Raw genomic sequence first — 20981 nt, forward strand, 5'->3', positions numbered from 1 at the left:
GCTGAATCAAAATGCGTGAGTTTGCAAGAAAAAATGCGGGAGAATGCGGGAGTCAAAATTTTTTGACACGCCTACAATAGCATTAATATCAATAAATCGTATATCGTAATAAATGTTAACTAGTACACCTAACTAAGTAAAGTGCAACAAGTGTAATACACAGAACTTGTACGTACTACTGCTTGTTAGTAAAATATATTAATGCCTAGACTAAATATAAGAATGAGGTATGTACACATTCTCGCTGCTAAATTCTATCGTTTTGTGGCCTTCTTCGATCGCTTGTCCAGCAATATACAACTCATTGGTCTAGGATAGCCAGCCCCTCCCTCTTTCCACTTCCGGACAGTTTTGCCCCACCAACTGCTCCTTCTATGTCAACATCGTGACTCAGAGATACAGTCAGATATTGTGGTGTTATAATATAGTCAGTATAGTGCTGCATTGGCACTCAACATCTGACTTAATTGCATCCTTAGCAGATTGTCTTGCAGAAGACAAAAACCTCATACTGCAGTGTATTGAAATTTTGAGACAAAATGTAAATCATTATAGTCTCTAAAGTTTAGAATACATTTGATATCAATAAGTAGACAAAACGCAAACAAACACATGGACTGCCAAGACGTATAGCAATCAGCACTTACTGTAAAATACACTTCATGAATCTTGTGGCTGTATTGTGTTACTAATAAGTCTGTACCTTAATCTAACGTTCTAAAGTACTTCAGCATCCAAACTAGTCCAAGCAGATTCTTGACTAAATGTAGACAAAACAATTGATATCAACATGACTGCACATGACTGACTTGCTGGCATGTTTTACTGGATAAAATCTGTAAACCTTGACACTCTTCTGGTCTCAGAGATTGAGCAATTCTCGGTGATTCAGTAAATGTTTCCTCAGCTTTATCCAACTGTGAGAGACGTATATGACACAAACCGATGTCGTGCAGTGCTGAAGCACAAGAGATAATTAAATTACTGTTGGTCACATCTGATAAATAGCAACTAATTGATATCAACAAAACTTTTAAATCCATTTACTTCAATAAAATATACAGTTACAAAGTCGTTGGTCCATGTTCTAATGTATAGTGCCAATGCATGCACGCGCGCACACACACACACACACACACACACACACACACACACACACACACACACACACACACACACACACACACACACACACACACACACACACACACACACACACACACACACACACACACACACACGTATTTTGGCACAGTTTTCTCACATGATACAGTCTTCTTACATAAAACAATCAACATTATCTAAACACTTCCTACCTAGTCATCCGTATACAAACCAACAACTGTATGCCAATAGCTTTTTGTGCTGACTGTGAAACCATTGTAGCAGCTTCAACTTTGATTTGCATTTAGAACAAATCTTTAGCTCTGGCATAATCTCTCCAAGTATATGCTTCCCTTGCTATTAGTTTTAGCACTAAACATACATGAATAAATGGATCAACAATGGAAATACTAGCAAACTAAGCACAACAGAGCTCATACTAGTGGCCTTCTCATATAGAGTCTGCTCATCAATTTTCATGTCATAGGAAGTAGCAAGGTGCCTCAACACTGCATGTAATCAGTAAAGTTACTATGTACTGCAAAGCAAGTGAAAAATCTCGTGCACCGACAAATATTACTTCATTACAATTTGAATAAAGTAACAGTATGTTGAGAGATTTAGTATGTGCTCTTCGTAGTTTATGGATTTCTTGTAACATTTGTTCAAACATTGTCTTTCTTTCTACTATCACTTCATAACAATTCCCAAGAAATGCCTAACCTAGCAGTGCACAGTATATAATTATCGGATTGCAAACACACACTGCAGATCTAATAAACACTTAATACGCATTTTACTGCATACATAGACCAGCTTCACGACAAGGCGGTAACTGCTTCTGTTCTCTAATTTCTATAGACTGTTCAAAATGCTTCAAAGCATCATAATACATTGCACCAATTGACATGAGAGCTAAAACATACAACCTTTAATATGATGTCATGTTGAGTCAAGAATGAACGTTACCACACTATTAGCAATTTTCACATGATAATAAGTAGTGTCCTCCTGTGGTACAGCTCTAATGCTTCTTTATACTACGTCAGAGCTTCACCTTGATCATCTCCTTTCACATGTATGTCTCCTAATTCTTCTATTACTGCATAATAAATGAAAAGCTAAAGCAGTGCTGTAAAACAACAAAAAACCTTAACAGATACAGATCTATACTGACCTAGACATAGTTTAGAATGTCAATCAGGCAGGTTTGCCTCCTCAACTTTCCTCATCTCTTTCAGTTGTTCAATGCACGTTTCCATGTTTCCTAATTTCCTGTACATTTAGCAATTTGCAGTTTACCTACAATAACCAGAATTAAAATCAATCCGGAAAACAAATTCAGTAGTGCACATCAATTCATGTACAATAGAAAATCTCTAAACTTTCTGACGGTAGGAAAGACTGAGCAATATAGGCAAAGCTGACTTAGCTATTTCCAATGCTTCAATAAGCTTGTCTTTTGATCCATTAGGACTTTCAATCTCACGATCACACTTGAGCCTCATGACTACATAAAGATATGAACAAAAACAGAATCATAATTTTACTGTCTATCTGCACTTTCATTCTACATACAATATAACATATCCTTGCAATCGTATATACAGAGTGTCATTCAAGTCATGTAACTATCATATTTGAGTCTCCATTAAAAAACACTTTCTCTATCATAAACGCATGCTTTTAAGTTTTAATTTCACACAAATACAACATGTCACGTGATACAACAAAACCCTAGATAATGAAAGATTCTGCGCATCTCAATACAGTTGACCCTGACACTCTTTAAATGTTACTGACAAGCACTAGATGCTTCCCATTTCACAAGCAAATAGTGAAAAATTGATTTATGAGAAGTCAAAACCATACAAAATATCTCACTTGCAACACGGTCACGAAGAAATTGTGAGGGTCAACTCTGGAAAGCAATTTCCAAGACCTATCCAATAAATCATCTGCTTTTTCAGATTCTCCCATGTATATCAAACATTTTGATAATACTGTCGTCACTGTATAACACAATTAAATCACAGTATGAGGTCAATTTAATAAACCTTTGATTTGCCACAGCATTACATTCAACAATAAGCAAATTCATAATTCAAATTCTTTACCTTTGATCTGATCATGTTCCTCCATGTCATTTAACTTTTCCATAACTTGTTGGCATAATTTTATTGCTTTGTCTCGTACGTTCACCCCTCTTTACATAGGCCTCTGCCACTTTGCATTTAACTAAAAAACAAATAAGCTGCCATTGCACTGACTAGTAGACTAAACAAATTTGTCTTTCATTTAATACTTAAAGCAAATTGAGCTCCAAGTTGTTTTTCAGAAGTTTTCATCAGCAGCATCTGCTCTTTCAGATAAAACTCTTCTTCAAATTTGTTTAGCTAGCATGTGATAGCAATCACAGATGTTCTCCAATGCTACAACAAATGGTTAAATTATACAGTGAGAAAATAAAACAAGGTATAAATTAAACTGTAATAATATCAGAAATATATACAAACTACTAGCAATACAATTGGGTACTTGTAACAATAATGATCTATAAATCTGACTATCATAATTGATAAGCAAGACGCATCAAAATCTTTACTAACAATAATAAAATTTCATTCTGAACAAAACTACTTACCTCAAGTTGATCAAAATAAAATAATAATTCAATTAATGATTAGTGATTGTCATCAGTAAATAAATATTTGCCTGTGTTGTCATTTAATTACCCATTGCAAAAACCATATCCAGTTAATGACAAAACAACAGATATAATGTCATCAAGCCAAACAACTTACCCTGAAAGAAGAAATTTGTGCGGGAGAAAAATTCTGCTTTTTCTAGAAACATTACTACTTGTGCGGAATTAATTTGTGCGACAATAAGGCCATGCACAATAAGATCATGCGCAAGGAAAAAAATATATGTGGAATATATTTTGTGCAATGGGCATGTGATCGCACAAAATCGTACGAATTTTTCTCCTGCACAAATTTCTTCTTTCAGGGTATATTATAAAGTTACTAAAACTGGCTTAACTGATCCCTTCCCCTACCTTGAACTTCATTAATTAATGTAAATGAGTCTCAGTCAAATGCTGTCAGTTAGGAAAATGCATCAAATGTTGTCATATCTTCAAATGTGTCAATAACCTCTCCATCATCTCTTTAGTGTAAACTACATATATTATTCATAATCACTGGATTAATTAAGTCACATACTGCACACAACATTATATTCTGTTGCATGAACTTTCCACCTTTGTTAAATTAATTGTTTTCAAACAACTATAAAGAACTGAAATTGACATCATCAATAAATAAATTCATCCAGAAATTCTGAACAATACAGATGCACTCTTGGTCCATAAATACGTCATCAACTGTCTTATCTTACCGTCTTCATGATGTTGATATATTTCATTCTGCTCATCTGGTTTTAACTCATCAATCATCTTCTTGCTATTCAGACTCAAATCTAATGCTTCTTTTATTTTCAGCTTGCGAAAATATGCCACACTCAAAAAATTACTTGCTAAATAACACAAAGTGATAACCAATACACAACACATCTGAATTAACAAGTGAAGATGCAGTTATACTGTACCTTCTATGAGTCAAATGCATTTGACCTCATGTGGCAAACTGTGCAACTGCATCACTTTGCGACACCATTATTCACACAAATAACATGATATGGCAAGAGACTGGAACAGCATAAATGTAGGACATGTATACCTAACCAAATCCAAGCAACTTGGTAGATTCTAGCAAGACATGCTTAGCCAATGAATACGAGTGAGAAGCAAGTTGAAGCCGTACATCACTTGGAAGACAATTTAAGTCCATTGTACTGTGCGGTAGCTAGGACAGCATATTTTTGCAAACATCAATTAGTTTACGTTCCATCTCATCTGTTTGCTGCTTGACACGTTCCATCACTGTTGACTGCACCAATGAATGAATATTCAAAGTGTAACCTTCTGCTGTCTCGTGCCATTCAACTAAATTGTGTGAAGACAAAGTTGAGACACAGAAACTGTATTTATAATTGGCACATTCACTAAACACAAGAGGACGAACAAGCTTCTCTGGAATGTCTCTTGAAGACAGAAATGATGCATATTCAAGTAGAGACAACGCTTTGGGATTCTCTCTTGCAACCAAGCTAATGTCCATCTGCCTCGTAAGATGAACATGACTGAAAGACTTCAAAAAATTTCTCATAGAATTGACCAAACATTTGCCACAGTTCTTCATATTCAATTGATCAATATCCGTGTCACTCAACTCTTTCAAATGAGCAGGTTGTGTTATACCAAAGTTCACAAACGCGTCTCACAAACTACTTGCTTTAAATTTTAAAGTAATTCAAAAGTTTGTCAAAATCTAAAGCCAAAGCCCCAACCTTCAAATGTTTGCCTTGTAATTGCTTGTAATATTCCTTATAGCTTAGATTGGCATTTCACACATACGTGCCTGCATGAGCAAGAGCAACCCGATGCGAAGTGCACGAAAGAATGCCGTCGTTGTTCCACCGTGATCTCGGCGTGATAGCGAAATCCAGGCAGATATCGGCGGTATTACGCTGCCCTGTCCGGTAGTTATGATCACGGATCCGTGCACCTCAGCTCGTTCACGACGTGTTTCTGTGAACCTCGGTCTTTTCACGGCGTGTCACCGTGCACCTCAGACCTTTCACGGCCTGATATTAACCTACACGACTGGATCACGGTCGTGAACGTAATTAGCTCGTACAACGCACTTTTCTTTGATTTACACGTAAACAACACGCGAAAGTATCTACGAAAGAACCGTGGGACCGTTTTGGAAGGATTAAATGACACTAACGTTGTGCACGTCTAGATGCTCGTATACGTATAGGCATCGCTCTAGAGATGAAATTTAAGATTCATCTATAAAATGTGCACTATTGTACGTGTACCAGAAACGTAAGCGATAGTTGATTATGTTTTTAGTCATTTCTTTACAGACAGCATATCCTTTGTCGGCAAGACAACTACGTTCAGGAATGCTTAATTAATCAATTAGCAAGTTTCAGGGCAGTTGCTAGGAGTAATTGACGCTTCATTCCTCCGCTTACCTCTAGACCAATCAAACAGCAGTAATAGCATTGTTGTGCATTTTCAACTGCGCGGCGGTCATAAGTTCTTGCTCCAGCTATCTGCATCGAAACTCTATCTAACTTCACTGCAACGGCTAGAAGATTTCGTAAAACGTTCAGAAATTTGACGGACTACGGACGTACGCAGCTGAGAAAATCGGAACGAGAAGATGAAAATCAGAAAACGGCGTTTCGGAAGATCACCATGTCTAGCAGTTTTTAGACTTTGAAAACAGTTGATGGTAGTTATTCTATGTCGTATTCTAGCTTTCGTTACATTAGAATAGCCGCATTATAAGAAAAATAAATGTATAAACTGCAATACAATTGCTGCCGTGTCTCTACCGTAATCCGTTGAAATCCTGGGTGAATACCAGAGGGATTTACTCGTTAGTCCGCTGTATACCGTGCCAGTACCAATGTAATTACAAGTAGTTCCAGCTGTTGTCACAGCAGAAATCCGCTGAAATACCCGTCGAATACACCGATGTTTTCACAACGTAATTCGCCTGGAATTACCAGCTGGTACCACGGCGGAAACTTCGCGTCGGGAATTGGTAGCTTTTCTATGGGAGATTCAACTGACAACTTCTTGGCTGCTCCTGATTCTTGGCTGTTCGATGGTTGACGACCAGACCATGTAGTTAGGGCTAATACAGCATCTGCATCTGCTAAAGAGCCAAGAACGATAACGCGGCTTACTTTCTGCAACACAAAGCAATCATCACTGCGAATTGTGATCAACACATGGACATTTGCAGAAGAATGAGGAAGAATTTTAGGTAGCAGAGAGAGATCATCTGCACCATCATATACACCAGCAGCATGTTGGAATGCTTGTAAACGTATTTGAGAAGCTCTGCATTATTTGCCTCTAAACTCTGAACATTACAGCTCAAACCAAAGAATGTCAGCTTCAAAAATTGAACACTTCAAACACAAAACTATATCAATAATGTGTGACAATTTGTTTACATTGCGTATCACTGAATTTGTCAGCGTTGCCAACGATTCTGCTTAGAAGAATAGCACTCCATCACTATACAGATGTTTCCATAACAATGCATATTTAGCTATTAATTAATTAATTAAAAAAGATGATTTCCCCAATCCACCCATTCGTTGGACCACCTAAACACACAAGCAATCAAAGTTTTGTCTCACACCCAAGTCATGTATAATTATAACAATCATTCTTAAAATGGCCTTATTGATTGATACATTAATTATATTAGCACCAGCAGCAGTAAAACTTATGAAACACACAGACACATGCACACACAGAACACAAAACACATGCTTTAATTAACAAATACACAAAGACAGAAAATAGACAAATTGAAATACAAACACAACACAACACACTAGCATGCACCCACACAAACACACACAAACACACACAAACACACACACACACACACACACACACACACACACACACACACACACACACACACACATCACACCACACCACACCAAAGCACACACACATCGCTGAGCCCACAAACGTACACTTAATTAATACATACCACACAGCAATATTCCTTTATTGGAATGCAGGGATCATTTCCCCACAGAGTTTCCTTCAAAATCTGCAACTCCACTTCTCGTGTACAGAATTGCTTTTTTTCTCTTGGTTTATTAGGTAAAACTATTCCTGCAGGAGTAAAATGTAAACTTGATTTCTCAAACAAGTATGATCGAGTAACGTCTTTTCCATCAACTGCTTTAGGCTTCTTGTGTTCTTGGATGTATTTGAGCTCAGCTTTCATTTTGTCTACAGATGCATTGTCTCCTTCTTTGGAACGCCACTGGCACAACATGAGGTAATTAAGCTCGTTCTCTCTTTGTGTGAGTTTCAATTTCAATCATTTTCGTTTCATAGCCGCTCATGTCAAGACGTTCAGCCACATAACACCAATCACCAGCCACAAATGCAGAACACATCACACCGCTGACTCTCAAGTGATTGAGACTCTAGCTACACCAAATTCCAGTATGCGTAATGTCACTTGTGTGTAAAGAATTGTCAACAGCTCTACTTACAGATAATGAAACTCTTCTGTGTAACAAAATACCTTCGAAATGCTGCAGATGTGGGAGCAGCGTGTATTTTGTAATAGTCCAGCTTGCTACTGTCAGTTCCGTAGTCGGATACTCCCTTCATAACAACAGGTAATCCAGAACTGAAGCTGTCTACCTTGTTCAATAAAGAAATGAGCCTCTCTGTCAATGGCCTTTATGTCATGATCTGTCATATGTTGCTTCAGTGTTTTCATCTCCTTGTCGAGATCCTTTACCTCACTGGTCACAGATTCAATGACGCACACACAGCAACAATGGCATGGTCTCCACGTGCAAACGAAGGTTGGTCATTAGCATAATGCTCTCCTTCATTTGTTGCCCTCAGAAGTTTGACTTCTCCGCAAATCCACGATTTGGATTCTATTAAAACCTTTTCCAAAACGTCATCAAGTGAAAGCATTTCAATGCCAGGAAATTTGGATCTAACTGTTGTTAATAGATCTTCCATCACGATACCTTCTGCATTGGCTAAAACAGACTTCAGCAGCAGCTCCTTCACATATCGTGGACTGCATGGGACGATACAATTGGCTGAGAATAAAATCTATTCAGCTAGATTCCTTTGTAGCAACAAGTTCATTTATTGCTGCATGTCTAATTCCTATAGAGAGCACAATTAAGGTTCAAATGTTTCATCTGCCTCAATTCTTCAATCCTCCCGACTCTGTTGTTGTTCTGTTGGCCACTACAGCAGTCCCATATTCTATTTGTTTGTGCTTGTCTTGTTCTCCAGCACAAATGCCAGTTATTGCAATCAAACCAACAGAGAAGAAATTTGCCAAATCAGCAACAAGTTTCATTGCACCGATACCACCAGACTCCACTTGTGCTACCATGGCAACATCGAGAGGCAAATTATTCCATTCACAACATAGATAAAGACTGCAAGAAAGATCAGTGTGAGCTTCAAACTTGCTGTTTGTTTTGTGTTCGAATACATAACGTGCAGCCTCCAACTCTGACTGTTGAGGACAAACATTGAGCACATGAAAATGATCTCGCCTTGCGATCTGAATATCAAAGAACATTTGAGTTACAAGAATAAAACTGAACACAACTACCGTATAAGATAAAACATTGGCAGAATTTATTTTGGCGGTTTGCTAAAAATTGACGATAAAAGCATATTGGCGATTGGACATTGTTGTTGGATAATTGGTATTTACAATATTCTCCACCCGCTACATAGCTAGAAAAATAAGTGGCTGCTTCATGGAGGATTGCGATTATGGAATCTAACCCGCATGACTTCACCATACACTTCGTAGATAGCTGCATGGCCTCATTCTCATGTTTAACCTCCTTGTTTGACAGGGTAGGCACAACAGACAGCAAGTAATAGTTACCACCATGTACGTGTAACCTCATCCGTGCCACATGGCATGATGCTTGATTCAAATGAGCAATGATGTCAATATACCCCAGTGGCCAAATTGATAGCAGATTTATATTGGTGGTCGCTAAAAAATCTGCCAATCAGCCAAATAAATTCCCCGCCAATCTTTTATCCTATACTATATTCAATATAACCAAACTTGACCCAGGCTCAATTAATGCATTAACTAATTAATTGCAAATAGTATTAAATTAATACTATTTGTGATTAATTTAGTACATTAATTAATTACACGAAATAGACAATGATCAAAAAACAAAATAGTGATGCTTCTCAGTCTTAATCTCTAAACTCTCTATTTAGCTGACAGATTGACCGACTTAGCTAGAAAGACTGCACATTCATTTTACTTTCATGAATTAGAGATCTAGAGCTAGCAGATCATTCGAGAAACAGAGTTTCCAATTGCACGTAAATAACAAAAACAGCAAGCTGATCATTGTATCAGCATTACCTACTAGTTAATTCCAACATATGCATGAAAGTCATGCATCTACATCCACGCAGCTGCAAGCAGCAGTCATGCATGTGGCGCACCAAGAATGACTAGCGTCTTGTCTCAGTCATTCTTGGTGCGCCACATGTGCACCTGCTTGTGCAAACAAACACTGATATAACGCTGTAGTAAACTGTGAGCTTCCCCAAGAAACTACAGTGTACATGCTACAACATAAACAATCAACTGCAGTCAAGCTGCATGCATAATTGAGTGCTGAGAGAAATAAAAAAAGATGCATGCCGCAATGCCAATCTACAATGCTGCTTCTAGTTGCAAGTGTCAGGTGTATAGAACATCAAGGCAAAAATCAAGGCAAACATCAAGGCAAAAAATCTAGGCAAACATCAAGGCAATTATATGTAGCAAGATACCATATGCACAATTAATTTTAATTATTCTAAGGTGATCAAGGAAATGCTACACGCGCGGATTTCAACAAAATGCATGCTTTGCGTACTGTACTTGACCTCCGATGGTAAATTGAGAGTTCACTCAATCATGGGCAATCCCAACCTTCTAAGACTTTTGCATTGATGTTTGCCTTAATGTTTCTTAGACCTCATGATACTAGCAACTGGAGGCAGCGTTGTGGATTGGCATTGCGGCAAGTTGCAGAGATGCGTTTTTTGCATCATGGCATCAAATTAGGCTACCAAAGATCTGCTTTGCGTATTCTTAGTCCTCCCGTTTCACCCACGCCCCTGTCTGGCTGCACGCAGTATGCAAGAACTATAATAGGAATATGGAGATGTGCCCATGGAAGCGCAACGGTAGTCAGCGACTGTGGTTTTGATATAAACCAATTGCGAATTCGCATTTGGTTAACCGTTTCCGAATCGGTTAGACCATATAATGGCAGACCGTTCTCAAATGGTTTAGACCGTTCACGAATGGTTTAGGAAAATAGTATATATGAAGGAAATATTCTGCATTCAATTGCTAGTTTATAGCGCTACCTGACGCATGCAGATGCTATATAAACACATGGGCAATTCGTGCAGAAAATGAAAGGCAAATGTATGTTAAGGTAATTGCATTTTCCTATATTGCCCGATACAGTGCGTTATAAAGTGGTTAAATTGATCAGACAACTGTGCAAAGATTGCATGGTATATGTAGAGGAAATCTTCTGCATTCAATTGCATTTTCTACAGACTGCAGGATATTGATTTCCACGAATTTACAATGCAATGTGAAATCTAGTGGCTATCTAGCTAGACGATTTGGTTTTGTAAAGCTTTCATAAACCTTCCGATTCTGCCTTCAGCGTGTAGGACAATAGTCATTTGACCAGTTAGTGTCAATTACGTTGTCATTGGCTCTGGAGACAATTGTTACAAAATTTCTGAGAATGTAGACTCTTCTTCATTTGTTCCTCCATCAGCAATCGTTGTTGTTGAGGTATATGGTACTTGACAAACTTTTGGCATCAGTGGCATCTTCATCAAATTTTTTCTAATTTTTAACTGATGCTACTTTGACATTCAAAATTTAAAAATATTAGCTATTGTTGTGTATTAAAACTGTAAGGGTGCTAACCAATTCGCAAATGGTCTAGACCATTTGCGAATTGGTTGAGATCCTCTATCAGGTTATCTAGTGTTCGCATATAGTCTAACCGATTTGGAAACGGTCTAATTAAATGCGAATTCGCAAACGGTTTAGACCATTTGCGAACGGTTTAGTTTCGCAATTGGTTTCCATAGCAGTGCCATATTGCACAGGTCTCTTGATAACTCACTAGATATCATAAACGGATACGGCTGTTTCAGCTCCTGTGTAGAGCCTAGCAGAAAACACATACGTAAATCTAACATGTACGTGTACGTACAACGAACAGTTGCAAGTTGTGTGCTTCTTGTAGAAAAGAGAACAAGTCCTAACTAATTGCCATCTCAAGACTGTCGGCAACAGAAAGAAATCTGGTAAAAAATGTAGTTGACTGCAACTGGCAACGCACCCAACAAGTCAGTTGACTGTTCTGGTTGGGTAGAGAGCACTGACATGTCCTGTAGTAGGTAAAGTCGCCTAGACTTGGACCTAGAGGTGGATAGGATGTTTCACCTCTTACCACGGAACCAATCAACCGCGACGCGATTTGTTGTAATAGCAAGCACTGCATCGTGTACCTTCTCGGGACAGGTCACAGGACGCTCTTCCAGTTGACGACGCGTTGTCACTTTTTCGCCTTACGTGGTGGAGTAACGCGCGCGATTATGTGGACGGTTCACATCCGGACACCTCTATTCATTGACACGTGACTGCCTACCGCAAAACACTCACCGCGCAGACTATCGCAATTTATTCGTCAGACGTCTTTGACGTATCTTAGCCCTGCAGTAGAAGTCCGGCTGTAATCTCACGTAGCCAGGATAGTATGATGGGTCTGGCATGGCTACGGAAGTATGACGCAGCGGAAAGGGGTCTGGCTACGCGAGACTGGTCGGGTCTACTGGACCGCTTACCGCTAGCCATTGCGTTTTTCGTATTTGGTTTTCCTCGTCTCTGAGATTCTCATGATCATGCCTCGTGCTGCTGTCAAGTATTCTGTCTTGCTTGTCGCCGTGGCGATTTTAAGCGTGCATGCGCAATTTCTAGTACCTCTCAATCAGACAACGGAATGTCTGAAACAGAATGGCAGTCCACGATGTCGTCCGCCATTGAAACTAGGCGATTTCGATCCATGTAAAGAATTGAACTGCACCGGTGGCGTGGTGGTGGATAATGTGAAGTGTCCGTGCTGTTATCGGTGTGCCAAGCAGATTGACGAGGAATGCAGCCCGGAGACGGAGAACGACCGTCATCCTTACAACTACTGTGACGGGGCGGGATTGAGGTGTCAGAAATTTAGGTCACAAATAAGCTCAATTGCTGTTGGTCGTTGTGTTGGTGAGATATGACGTTCCGTGGTCCATTGCTACCTCGTTAGTGTGAATTGCAGCCCCGGATGCGCTACTAGTGGCAGCGCATCCGGGGCTGCAATCCACGCTACATCTGGGGCGAGGTCTTCCTTTGCTAGGGATGTGGTATTTGTAAAGTATTTAATTAATTTATACTTTATGTTAAACATTAACTATATATAATTTATATGTATTTTAAATTATAGAGTTTGGAACTGTGGATTAGTCTCGCGTAGCCAGACCTTAACCCCGCCTTCACACGGGAATAGCTTGTTGCCTATTTAGTTGCTAGTAGAACACTTACAGGTAGTAGCTGGACCTGTCCATAGACAGGTTTTCAATATGAGTGTTCAGCCAGTTCGCATGGGGGACAGCCAGCTGGACTCTCAAGTCTACACTTTCAGCAGCAGTAGCAGCCTTTTCAGACACATAGTTACATGTTTTTAATGTTTATTTATTAAATGTAGGACGTGCGCGTACACACGCACACACAAGCACATTAGTGACTGTATTTCCAGAGTTCCATTTTCTGAGCTTGCAAATTTAATTAAGGATTAGAATTGTAGCACTACAAAGTTGAGACTTGACCTTTATAAGAAGACCTTAATTTTTGTGGTATATTTAGTTTGTGACAAGGTCTGTTTATGGTCTGTTTAACAACCATGTCAAGATGGGGAAGTTCCACAGTCTTATTTATTCAAGTCAGTGTTTGCCAGTATCCTTAAAAAGATTTGAATTTGACTGTGATGTAGAAACCGGCTTCGATTGTTTGATTACATGTTTAATTGTTATTCAAACAACTGAAAGAAACCTTTTAGTTTTTATAGTCTAGGTCTACTATGCGTCATGTACTGCAGTTTGCGATATTTTACTATTGCAGTTGTTCTGTGATGAATTGATTGCGTGAAGATGTTTTGGTACTGAGTGGTAATGGTGTGATGGCATGAGTTTGTGACTAAAAATTTTAGTTTAACATGTACCAATTTGTGTTGTATTTGGACATGTGCCTGTTGATTGAAATTTTGCTGTTAATTGCTTAGTTGTTTTATAAAATTGATATTGTACATGTACTAGATGAAGGTTATATACAAAGTGCTTTGCATATTTAGGAAAAATAGTGCAACCATGCCCACACGGTCATGTACATCAGAAAGGATGTCTGACTTGCACTTGCATCAATGGTGCAGAGACATGTGTGAGGACTAAGAACATCACATGTCCGAAACTTACTTGTGGACTTCGATCCAGATATCGACCTGTTGACAAGTGCTGTCCTGTATGTTTTGGTGAGAGGTTAATTTACAGTTTTATATCAATTTTTAATTTTTGTCAACTACTGTAGAGACACCGATATTTGAAGATATTCCTCTGCCACCATCAGTTACTCTTCTAGGAAATTTATCTGAATTTCATATAAAGCAAAGAACCGAACTGTCTGTCAAATTTCTTGCCTCTGGTCTTCCAACAGTTGATACGTTATCCAACTTGTCTCTCTACCACAATGGACGTCAACTCGAGCCTTCTAGCTATTTATCAATTGAAAATGTTCGTATTCCTATTTCAGTGGACGGTTCGAACATTAGGGATGGCTATGTTGAAATCACATTTTTTCTAAGCTTGGTGAAGAAGAGTGATCGTGGCAAGTACACATTAGTGGCTGAAAACTTTCAAGGAACAGCTAATACGAGTTTCAGTCTTCAAGTGATCAGTATGTGGTTTCTCTAAAAAGAAATGGTAGTTTTCTTACTTGGGATTTTCTGCAGAGCCTAGTTTGAGAAACTGTTCTTTTGAAACTGATCTTTGTGATTGGAGACAGCGTGGCACTGATGTTGGCTGGTTACGTCATCGTGAACAAACAGTGAACTCTGCAGGATCTGGTGCATCAGGTAATGTAAAATTACAAATGTTGGTATACAGCAATTTGGCAACTTGGTACGAATTTATTTTCGGTAGTTAGATAGTATGGAACTACAGTAAGTGGCAGTACAGTACAAGATTCTGCCAGGACGAGCACAGTGTACTGTTCGCAATGTACAAAAAGCTGTCTTTCAACCCCTTGACAGAATGTGCACTGGGCTTGAACCAGCTTGAGGGCTCTTTGTAGTACTAGGGGTAGTCGTATGATTAAATAAGTTGATGCATGTTTGGGCAGCCTTCTATAATTCCTTTGTGGTTAATGTTACTGAGCATGTGTGTTAGCGAATTGTGCAGGAAAAGGGAAAGTTTGGTAGGAATTTACTGAAATAGAATCCTACCAAACATATTTGGTGTTACAGTATGAAATAACATTACTTCTGTCTGTCTGTCTGTTTTTTTGTCTGTTTATTTGTTTGTCTGTCTATCTGCAAACTGCTTAGTCAGATTTTAGAGTTGATAGAGCAGTTTTACAGTTTGATTCAAATAATAATTGAAAATTTGTCTGTCTGTTTGTCTGTCTGTCAAATAACATTTATTTCAAACATACATCTATAATACAATGCTAGCAAGGTAACTATATAAGTTCTGTAACTACTAGAGTTTACTAGGACTAGATTTTAAAAACACAAACAGAATAATGCAGAGTACCCGGAGCCAACTTAGTGGCTGAAAAACTGGGTAATGTCTGTCTGTCTGTCTGTCTGTCCCAGGATGTGCCATGGCCATTACTCGAGTTTGAATTCGCTCTTCTGTTTTTATCTTTACTTTTCACGTTTGGATATGAATGACTTGCTGTTCTTTGTTTGGTTGCTGCTTTGATGGTTCACTTAAAAGACTTATTGTTCTCTTTCGATCATTCCGTCATCTTAGCGATTACCTGTCGCAATTGGCTATGCAAGGTGCTTACATTGGTTCACCCACCTAGACAGCACTCATTAAAATGCTATCAATTCTTGTCTTCTTTTGTAAGCAAAACTTCATACTCATCGTTCACTTGATGCATTTCAAGAAGACTTGGAAGTTGATTTGGCAATCCCTGCTTTCAGTATTTAGCAATAAGCTTGGGATATGATTGATTCACTTTCTGTAGATGAAATTATATAGTCTTTATTTCCAAGAACAGTGCAATGCGTATCACTGTTTATCAGGGAAAATTTTCAAGTGTGTTGCTCCTTTTCACTGAAAAAGACCCATATTACAAGGAAGGATGGACACTTCTCTTGTTTCTTCCTGGGATGATTTTACATCTACACCTCAGGGGAGGAAAGGCAGGTATGAATCCAAGGCTATGTTTAATCGTTTGCTGACTTATTACAGGGAAAAGCTAATTCAAATGCATAACAAATGGGGAGGACAGGGATCTGAGAGTACAAAGAAAGACGCTAGAGTGGATGCGGCTCTATGACTTGTTATCAGGAGATCTCTCCAGAGCTGCAAGAATTCTGACCAGTGATGGTCTTCCTCCCTATTCACCCAGCTTGCATTAATTGTTTGATCATTCTTCAGAACTGGACTGTTTTGCTATTTTGTTGAACAAATTTAGCTTTCTGGAATCACTGAAAAGAAGTTTAGAAGATTTGCAGCTGGTCCGTCAGGTTGGTGATTTCAATGTTTCCAATCTATCAAAGACAACTGTAAAATCAAAATATATCAGTCATGTGATACCGAAGAGAGGCAGGGATGTTGTTTTCAAAGTGCTTGTAGACGGTTGCTATCCCCGTAATCCAATTCAATTGCGATCCATTCTAGTCTAATGCTAGGGTATTCAAAAGGTTAAGACACATTTGCTGGCAAGAGTCACAGACAACCTTTTGATGTGGACTTTAAGCAAAAGCTTCAATTAATTATGTGGACACGGCTTAGTCAGATTTTAGAGAAAGTCAGTCTGTCTTGAGATGAAATGTGTGAAATAAACCAAATTTGAATATTTTGATGATGTAATTTTCATCACGTCTGTCACTATATGTAAAGGTTAGCATGTTGACTACAGCTGTTTTGTAATACATAAAATTGCACTTTACTTATAGATAAAATGCCAATCTGCAAGAATATCAGCCTGTGAACTGGCAAAGTCTAAGATACTTAGGGGTCATTCAAAATTATCGGCATGCTAAGGGGAGGGAGTTATGGCCTCTACGCTAATAAAATGTTGATTGGTAGCAAATGACTTGCGCTAATTTCTTTATTTTCCATGGTTGGAATTGCATTGGTCCTGTTCTAATCACTTGTACAGTATGTATGGGATTTGCAAACATGTACAATAATGGCAGCCTATTCCGGTTTGTTTTAGAACAACATCAGCTGCCCATAAAAGCTGTCTCTACCATGACTTTCTCAATGTTTTTGTCTGTCTACTTGAATCACCAGAAACCTTAATTGAGCTGACATCGATATCATTCTAGCAGGTCAACTGGAATAGAAGAACTGTAAAAATGCAAAAGAGTTGAAGACCACACGTCAACCCTCTATAGATGGAACCATGGTCAAGCTATTGAACTTTACATCAAAAATTAATATACTTTGAGGAGGGGAGGGGGCTTCAGGAAAGCATGCGCTTTGTACACTTGTGAAGTTGTCGATAATTTTGAACGACACCTTACAATAAGATACCAACAGATATTTATTTTGCAGATAAAAGATAGATTGTCCTTTGTTGTGGGTTCTTCACGCTTGTGGGTAGCTACTGAAAAGAACACTGACTTTTAGCATTAATTTTATGTTGATCACCCGAATTTGCAATTGACTGTCGACAATGAGCTCACAATGCTCAGCTGCAACACAATGTATGTAGCCAATTAGCAAGTTGGCTGTAAATTTGCCTGTCACCAATGGCATCGTAGAAATGCTACACAGTTTAAATATATATTCTTTCAAAGCGTGTCCTTACAGGACAATGCCAGTCTCTCTAGAATCAGTCTAGAATATTTCATATTTCATTCTAACTTTCAACATGGTTTACCAGCATATTTTGATGTGTAACTGTGAGGAACTTGCTGCAGCCTTCATATTTAGTGCAAGCAGCATGTTATACAGGAGCAGCAGCAGAAGCTGGGGAAAATGAGAAAGTCTTACAACATCAAATGATGGTATCCGCAACGGGAAGCACATTTTGGTCTGTGGACGCTGAACAGTTTACGCACATTGAAACGTATAGCAAGCAAGACATCATTTCACAATGAACAAACTTTTAGTCGAACAATTACTAGTTTGTATGAACTTGCAGTAGCTTTGTGGTTGTTTAATTAATTCTAGACTATATATATATATATATACTACACAAGTTTATATGTATATATATTTTAAATTTTTTAAAAAACTATATTAAAAGAATCCGTGTCATAGCTAAACAAAGCTAACTTATCTACTATCAATTTAGCATTGTACTGCCAAAGCTTACATGATAACTGTTTGTGTAAATTACATAAAGTTCTACTAAAAGTCAATTCGTTGAACAGAGATGTTTTCTTTGCAATGGATTTCAGAACCTCCAGGCTGTGCATTGACCACACTCCATAAGTTTCAACTATTAGAGGATAGAAAATCCCTCCTGCAGCTGCAACGTTCTCATCATGTCGAAGATCTTTCTCACATTCCCCAGCTTCAGCAGCCACACCTGCTTTACTTGCAGCGTTGATAATGTGAGAAGGGCTGAATGAATTCCTGACCGACACATCAAAATAGGCAGGTTTGCCCTGAGAGAAATCAGGGTGATAAACATCACCCAGTCTATCAAAGGACAGAGTCGAGCATCCTTGTTCACGAGGTGTACCAGCATTTTCCTTCAAGAGACAGTGGTAGATAACTTCACATACAGCATCATGACGTTTAATTCTCAACGGTCCACAACCAAGGGCATGGTCGCCATGTTCATCAAGGACATGATTACATGTACATCTGTATGACATGGGATGACGTGGAAATACAGCTATTCCTAGACGTAATCGCAAGACAACAACAAACTCCTGAGGGGACATGGCTAGGCCGAGACTGTGGTTAGGAATTGCCCTCAACCAAGCCCCCGAGTGAGGAGTTGTCACTGCTTTCAGTCATGCTTGATCACGTAGGCTGAGACAGCTTTCTTCAATATTACATTTCGCGTTGTTATCCAAGATCTGCTGGATATCATGTTGAGTAGAGACTGGTGCTATACAGTCACTGAAGCCTGGAAGAATACTTGCCAGATGTTGTTGGCATTGAGTTTCACCAGGGATGATCAGGTCAACGCTTTTTCCAAGTTGGTCTGATGGGTCGTCTTTAAGGATCGATATTGGCATTGAATTGTGTAGTAGCTGAAATGACAGCTGACGTGATGAATTGCAGCTTCCAATAAATGCTGCAGAGGAAGCACTGCTGGCCTCTTGAAGGCCTACACCACCAAGGCGAATGGGAAGGGTTGCCTGTAGCCATGTCTGGTCCGAAATAGATGAGGCAGTCAGCGTTTCAAAGCTTTGTTGCAAGCCAGCATCAAACCTGAGCAACTCATCAAAAATTTTGAGAGGTGGCATCGTTCTGATAATATGATTCATCTTGCATGAATCAAGGCAACTCCTGAGGAGATGTAGTTCCACCTGAGGGTCATCCAACACTGACAACTGAATCTGTTGGTGCAGAATTTTGTCAATCTGTTTGGATACGGAACTAACAAAATAAGTATCTGATCCATAAACTGGAGAGCCAAGAAAATCAACACCATTGGAGACCCGAACAGTGCGTTGAATCTCAGGATCAAATTCGAGGAAATCCTGGTCTCCAGAAGGCCAGAATATCTCGCATTTGTTCACATTCACACGTAGGCCAAAGGATGGTCCCCTAGACAGCAAGATATCGAGAGCCCACGAAAGCACCATCGTCAAGGTACCATAACTGAACATTGATACCTTCGGAAGTCCCAATGTCATCTAACAGTTCTAGAAGGGCTAGTGAGAAAAGCAACGGTCCAAGCGGGTCACCCTGCTGTACTCTAGCGGAGGACTTGATCATATACAAACTTTGCCCTCAGCACCTCCTGGATACTATTGTAGGTACGTGTACACCAGCAGCCCAAGAATGCCCTGACAGGTTAACTCAGTGGATAAATGTGGCTGTTTCCGGGAAAATGGATTGTCGTATTGCACCATTTATGACAGGAGCTTCGTTGACTGCTCTTTGCAAAAAGGGAGGCCAAGGAGTCCGTCTCATTGCTGTAGGTGAAATTCTATGATGTTTGGTTAGCCGGGTTTGCTGCTTAGTTGTAAGGTCAAAGCTGCCCGACATTCTTCTTCCTTATGGCCAAGTGGGAACTGGCACCAAGTCTGGTATGGAGGTAGCAATCCACCTTTTGTCTAAGTTCATTGATGATCATTGTCAAGATCCAAGTCTTTGTTGCATAAAGATAGACATGTCCAATGCTTTCAACAACTGTTTTAGAGACTCTTTTCTGCTCCGCCTTTGGAAAGAACTTTCTGAAATATATTCTTGGGCACTGTGGTGCTACCACTCTAAGGGAGAGCTTCGTTTTGGAAACCATCGCCTTCAATCATCAGGCGGAGTTCAACAAGGTGACCCTTTGGGGCCTCTTCGATTTTCACTTGTGGTTTTGGAATTGATGGATGACATAGGGTCAGCTGGAAAAGTTCCACTTCAACTTTGGTATCTTGATGATAGTACGTTTATTGGACCTCGACCTGCAATTGCTCAACTTTTCGATCTTCTGCAGTCTAGAGGTTCTTCCTTTGGCCTTCTTTTGAATCCCACCAAATCTGAAGTGTTCTGGCCTTCTGGAGATAAAAAATTATTGGAATTTCCTTCTGAGGTTCAACGTGTTGTTGGGTCAGTGGGTAGTGTAGAGTTTCTTGGATCTCAAGTCTGGATCAGAAGAGTACTACTGTGGTCACATCGCTAAACGTGTAGACAAAGTCCTTCAATGTCAGGAGAAATTATTGGATATGGATGATCCCCAGATGCAGCTCTT

The 20981-nt window shown here is 39.2% G+C and overlaps 1 protein-coding gene and 1 long non-coding RNA gene across 4 annotated transcripts; one reads left to right on the forward strand and one right to left on the reverse strand.

Moving 5' to 3' along the window:
* Positions 1 to 1377: 1377 nt before the first annotated feature.
* On the reverse strand, positions 1378 to 5325 carry LOC134182428 (uncharacterized). 3 transcript variants are annotated; one of them, XR_009970329.1, is made up of 11 exons: positions 4717 to 5325; positions 4507 to 4644; positions 3410 to 3536; positions 3222 to 3342; positions 2989 to 3116; positions 2472 to 2614; positions 2282 to 2406; positions 2079 to 2206; positions 1912 to 2019; positions 1545 to 1827; positions 1378 to 1476 (listed from the first exon to the last, which is right to left on the reverse strand). It is a non-coding gene; the product is annotated as an uncharacterized LOC134182428 (long non-coding RNA). The 3 variants fall into 3 exon arrangements; XR_009970327.1 differs by having other exon boundaries at positions 1545 to 2019; XR_009970328.1 differs by having other exon boundaries at positions 1545 to 2019; positions 2074 to 2206.
* A 7340-nt stretch (positions 5326 to 12665) lies between these two features.
* Positions 12666 to 16436, forward strand: LOC134181709 (CCN family member 4-like). Its single transcript, XM_062648976.1, has 6 exons — positions 12666 to 13103; positions 14224 to 14400; positions 14457 to 14822; positions 14878 to 15000; positions 15326 to 15341; positions 16349 to 16436. Exons 1-6 carry the CDS (start codon positions 12731 to 12733, stop codon positions 16434 to 16436), a joined length of 1143 nt encoding a protein of 380 aa, XP_062504960.1. The 5' UTR covers positions 12666 to 12730.
* The last annotated feature ends 4545 nt before the right edge of the window (positions 16437 to 20981 follow it).

The sequence above is a fragment of the Corticium candelabrum genome, chromosome 7 (genome assembly GCF_963422355.1).
Source record: "Corticium candelabrum chromosome 7, ooCorCand1.1, whole genome shotgun sequence".
NCBI classification, from domain to species: Eukaryota; Metazoa; Porifera; class Homoscleromorpha; order Homosclerophorida; family Plakinidae; genus Corticium; species Corticium candelabrum.

What these genes read in the sequence shown, in the direction of transcription:
- LOC134181709 (XM_062648976.1), top strand. Translation starts at nt 12,731, where the DNA reads ATGATCATGCCTCGTGCTGCTGTCAAGTATTCTGTCTTGCTTGTCGCC. An exon ending in TGCTGTTGGTCGTTGTGTTG is followed by an intron (nt 13,104 to 14,223) that starts GTGAGATATGAC and finishes TTGCATATTTAG; the next exon opens with GAAAAATAGTGCAACCATGC. An exon ending in TTTCAGTCTTCAAGTGATCA is followed by an intron (nt 14,823 to 14,877) that starts GTATGTGGTTTC and finishes GATTTTCTGCAG; the next exon opens with AGCCTAGTTTGAGAAACTGT.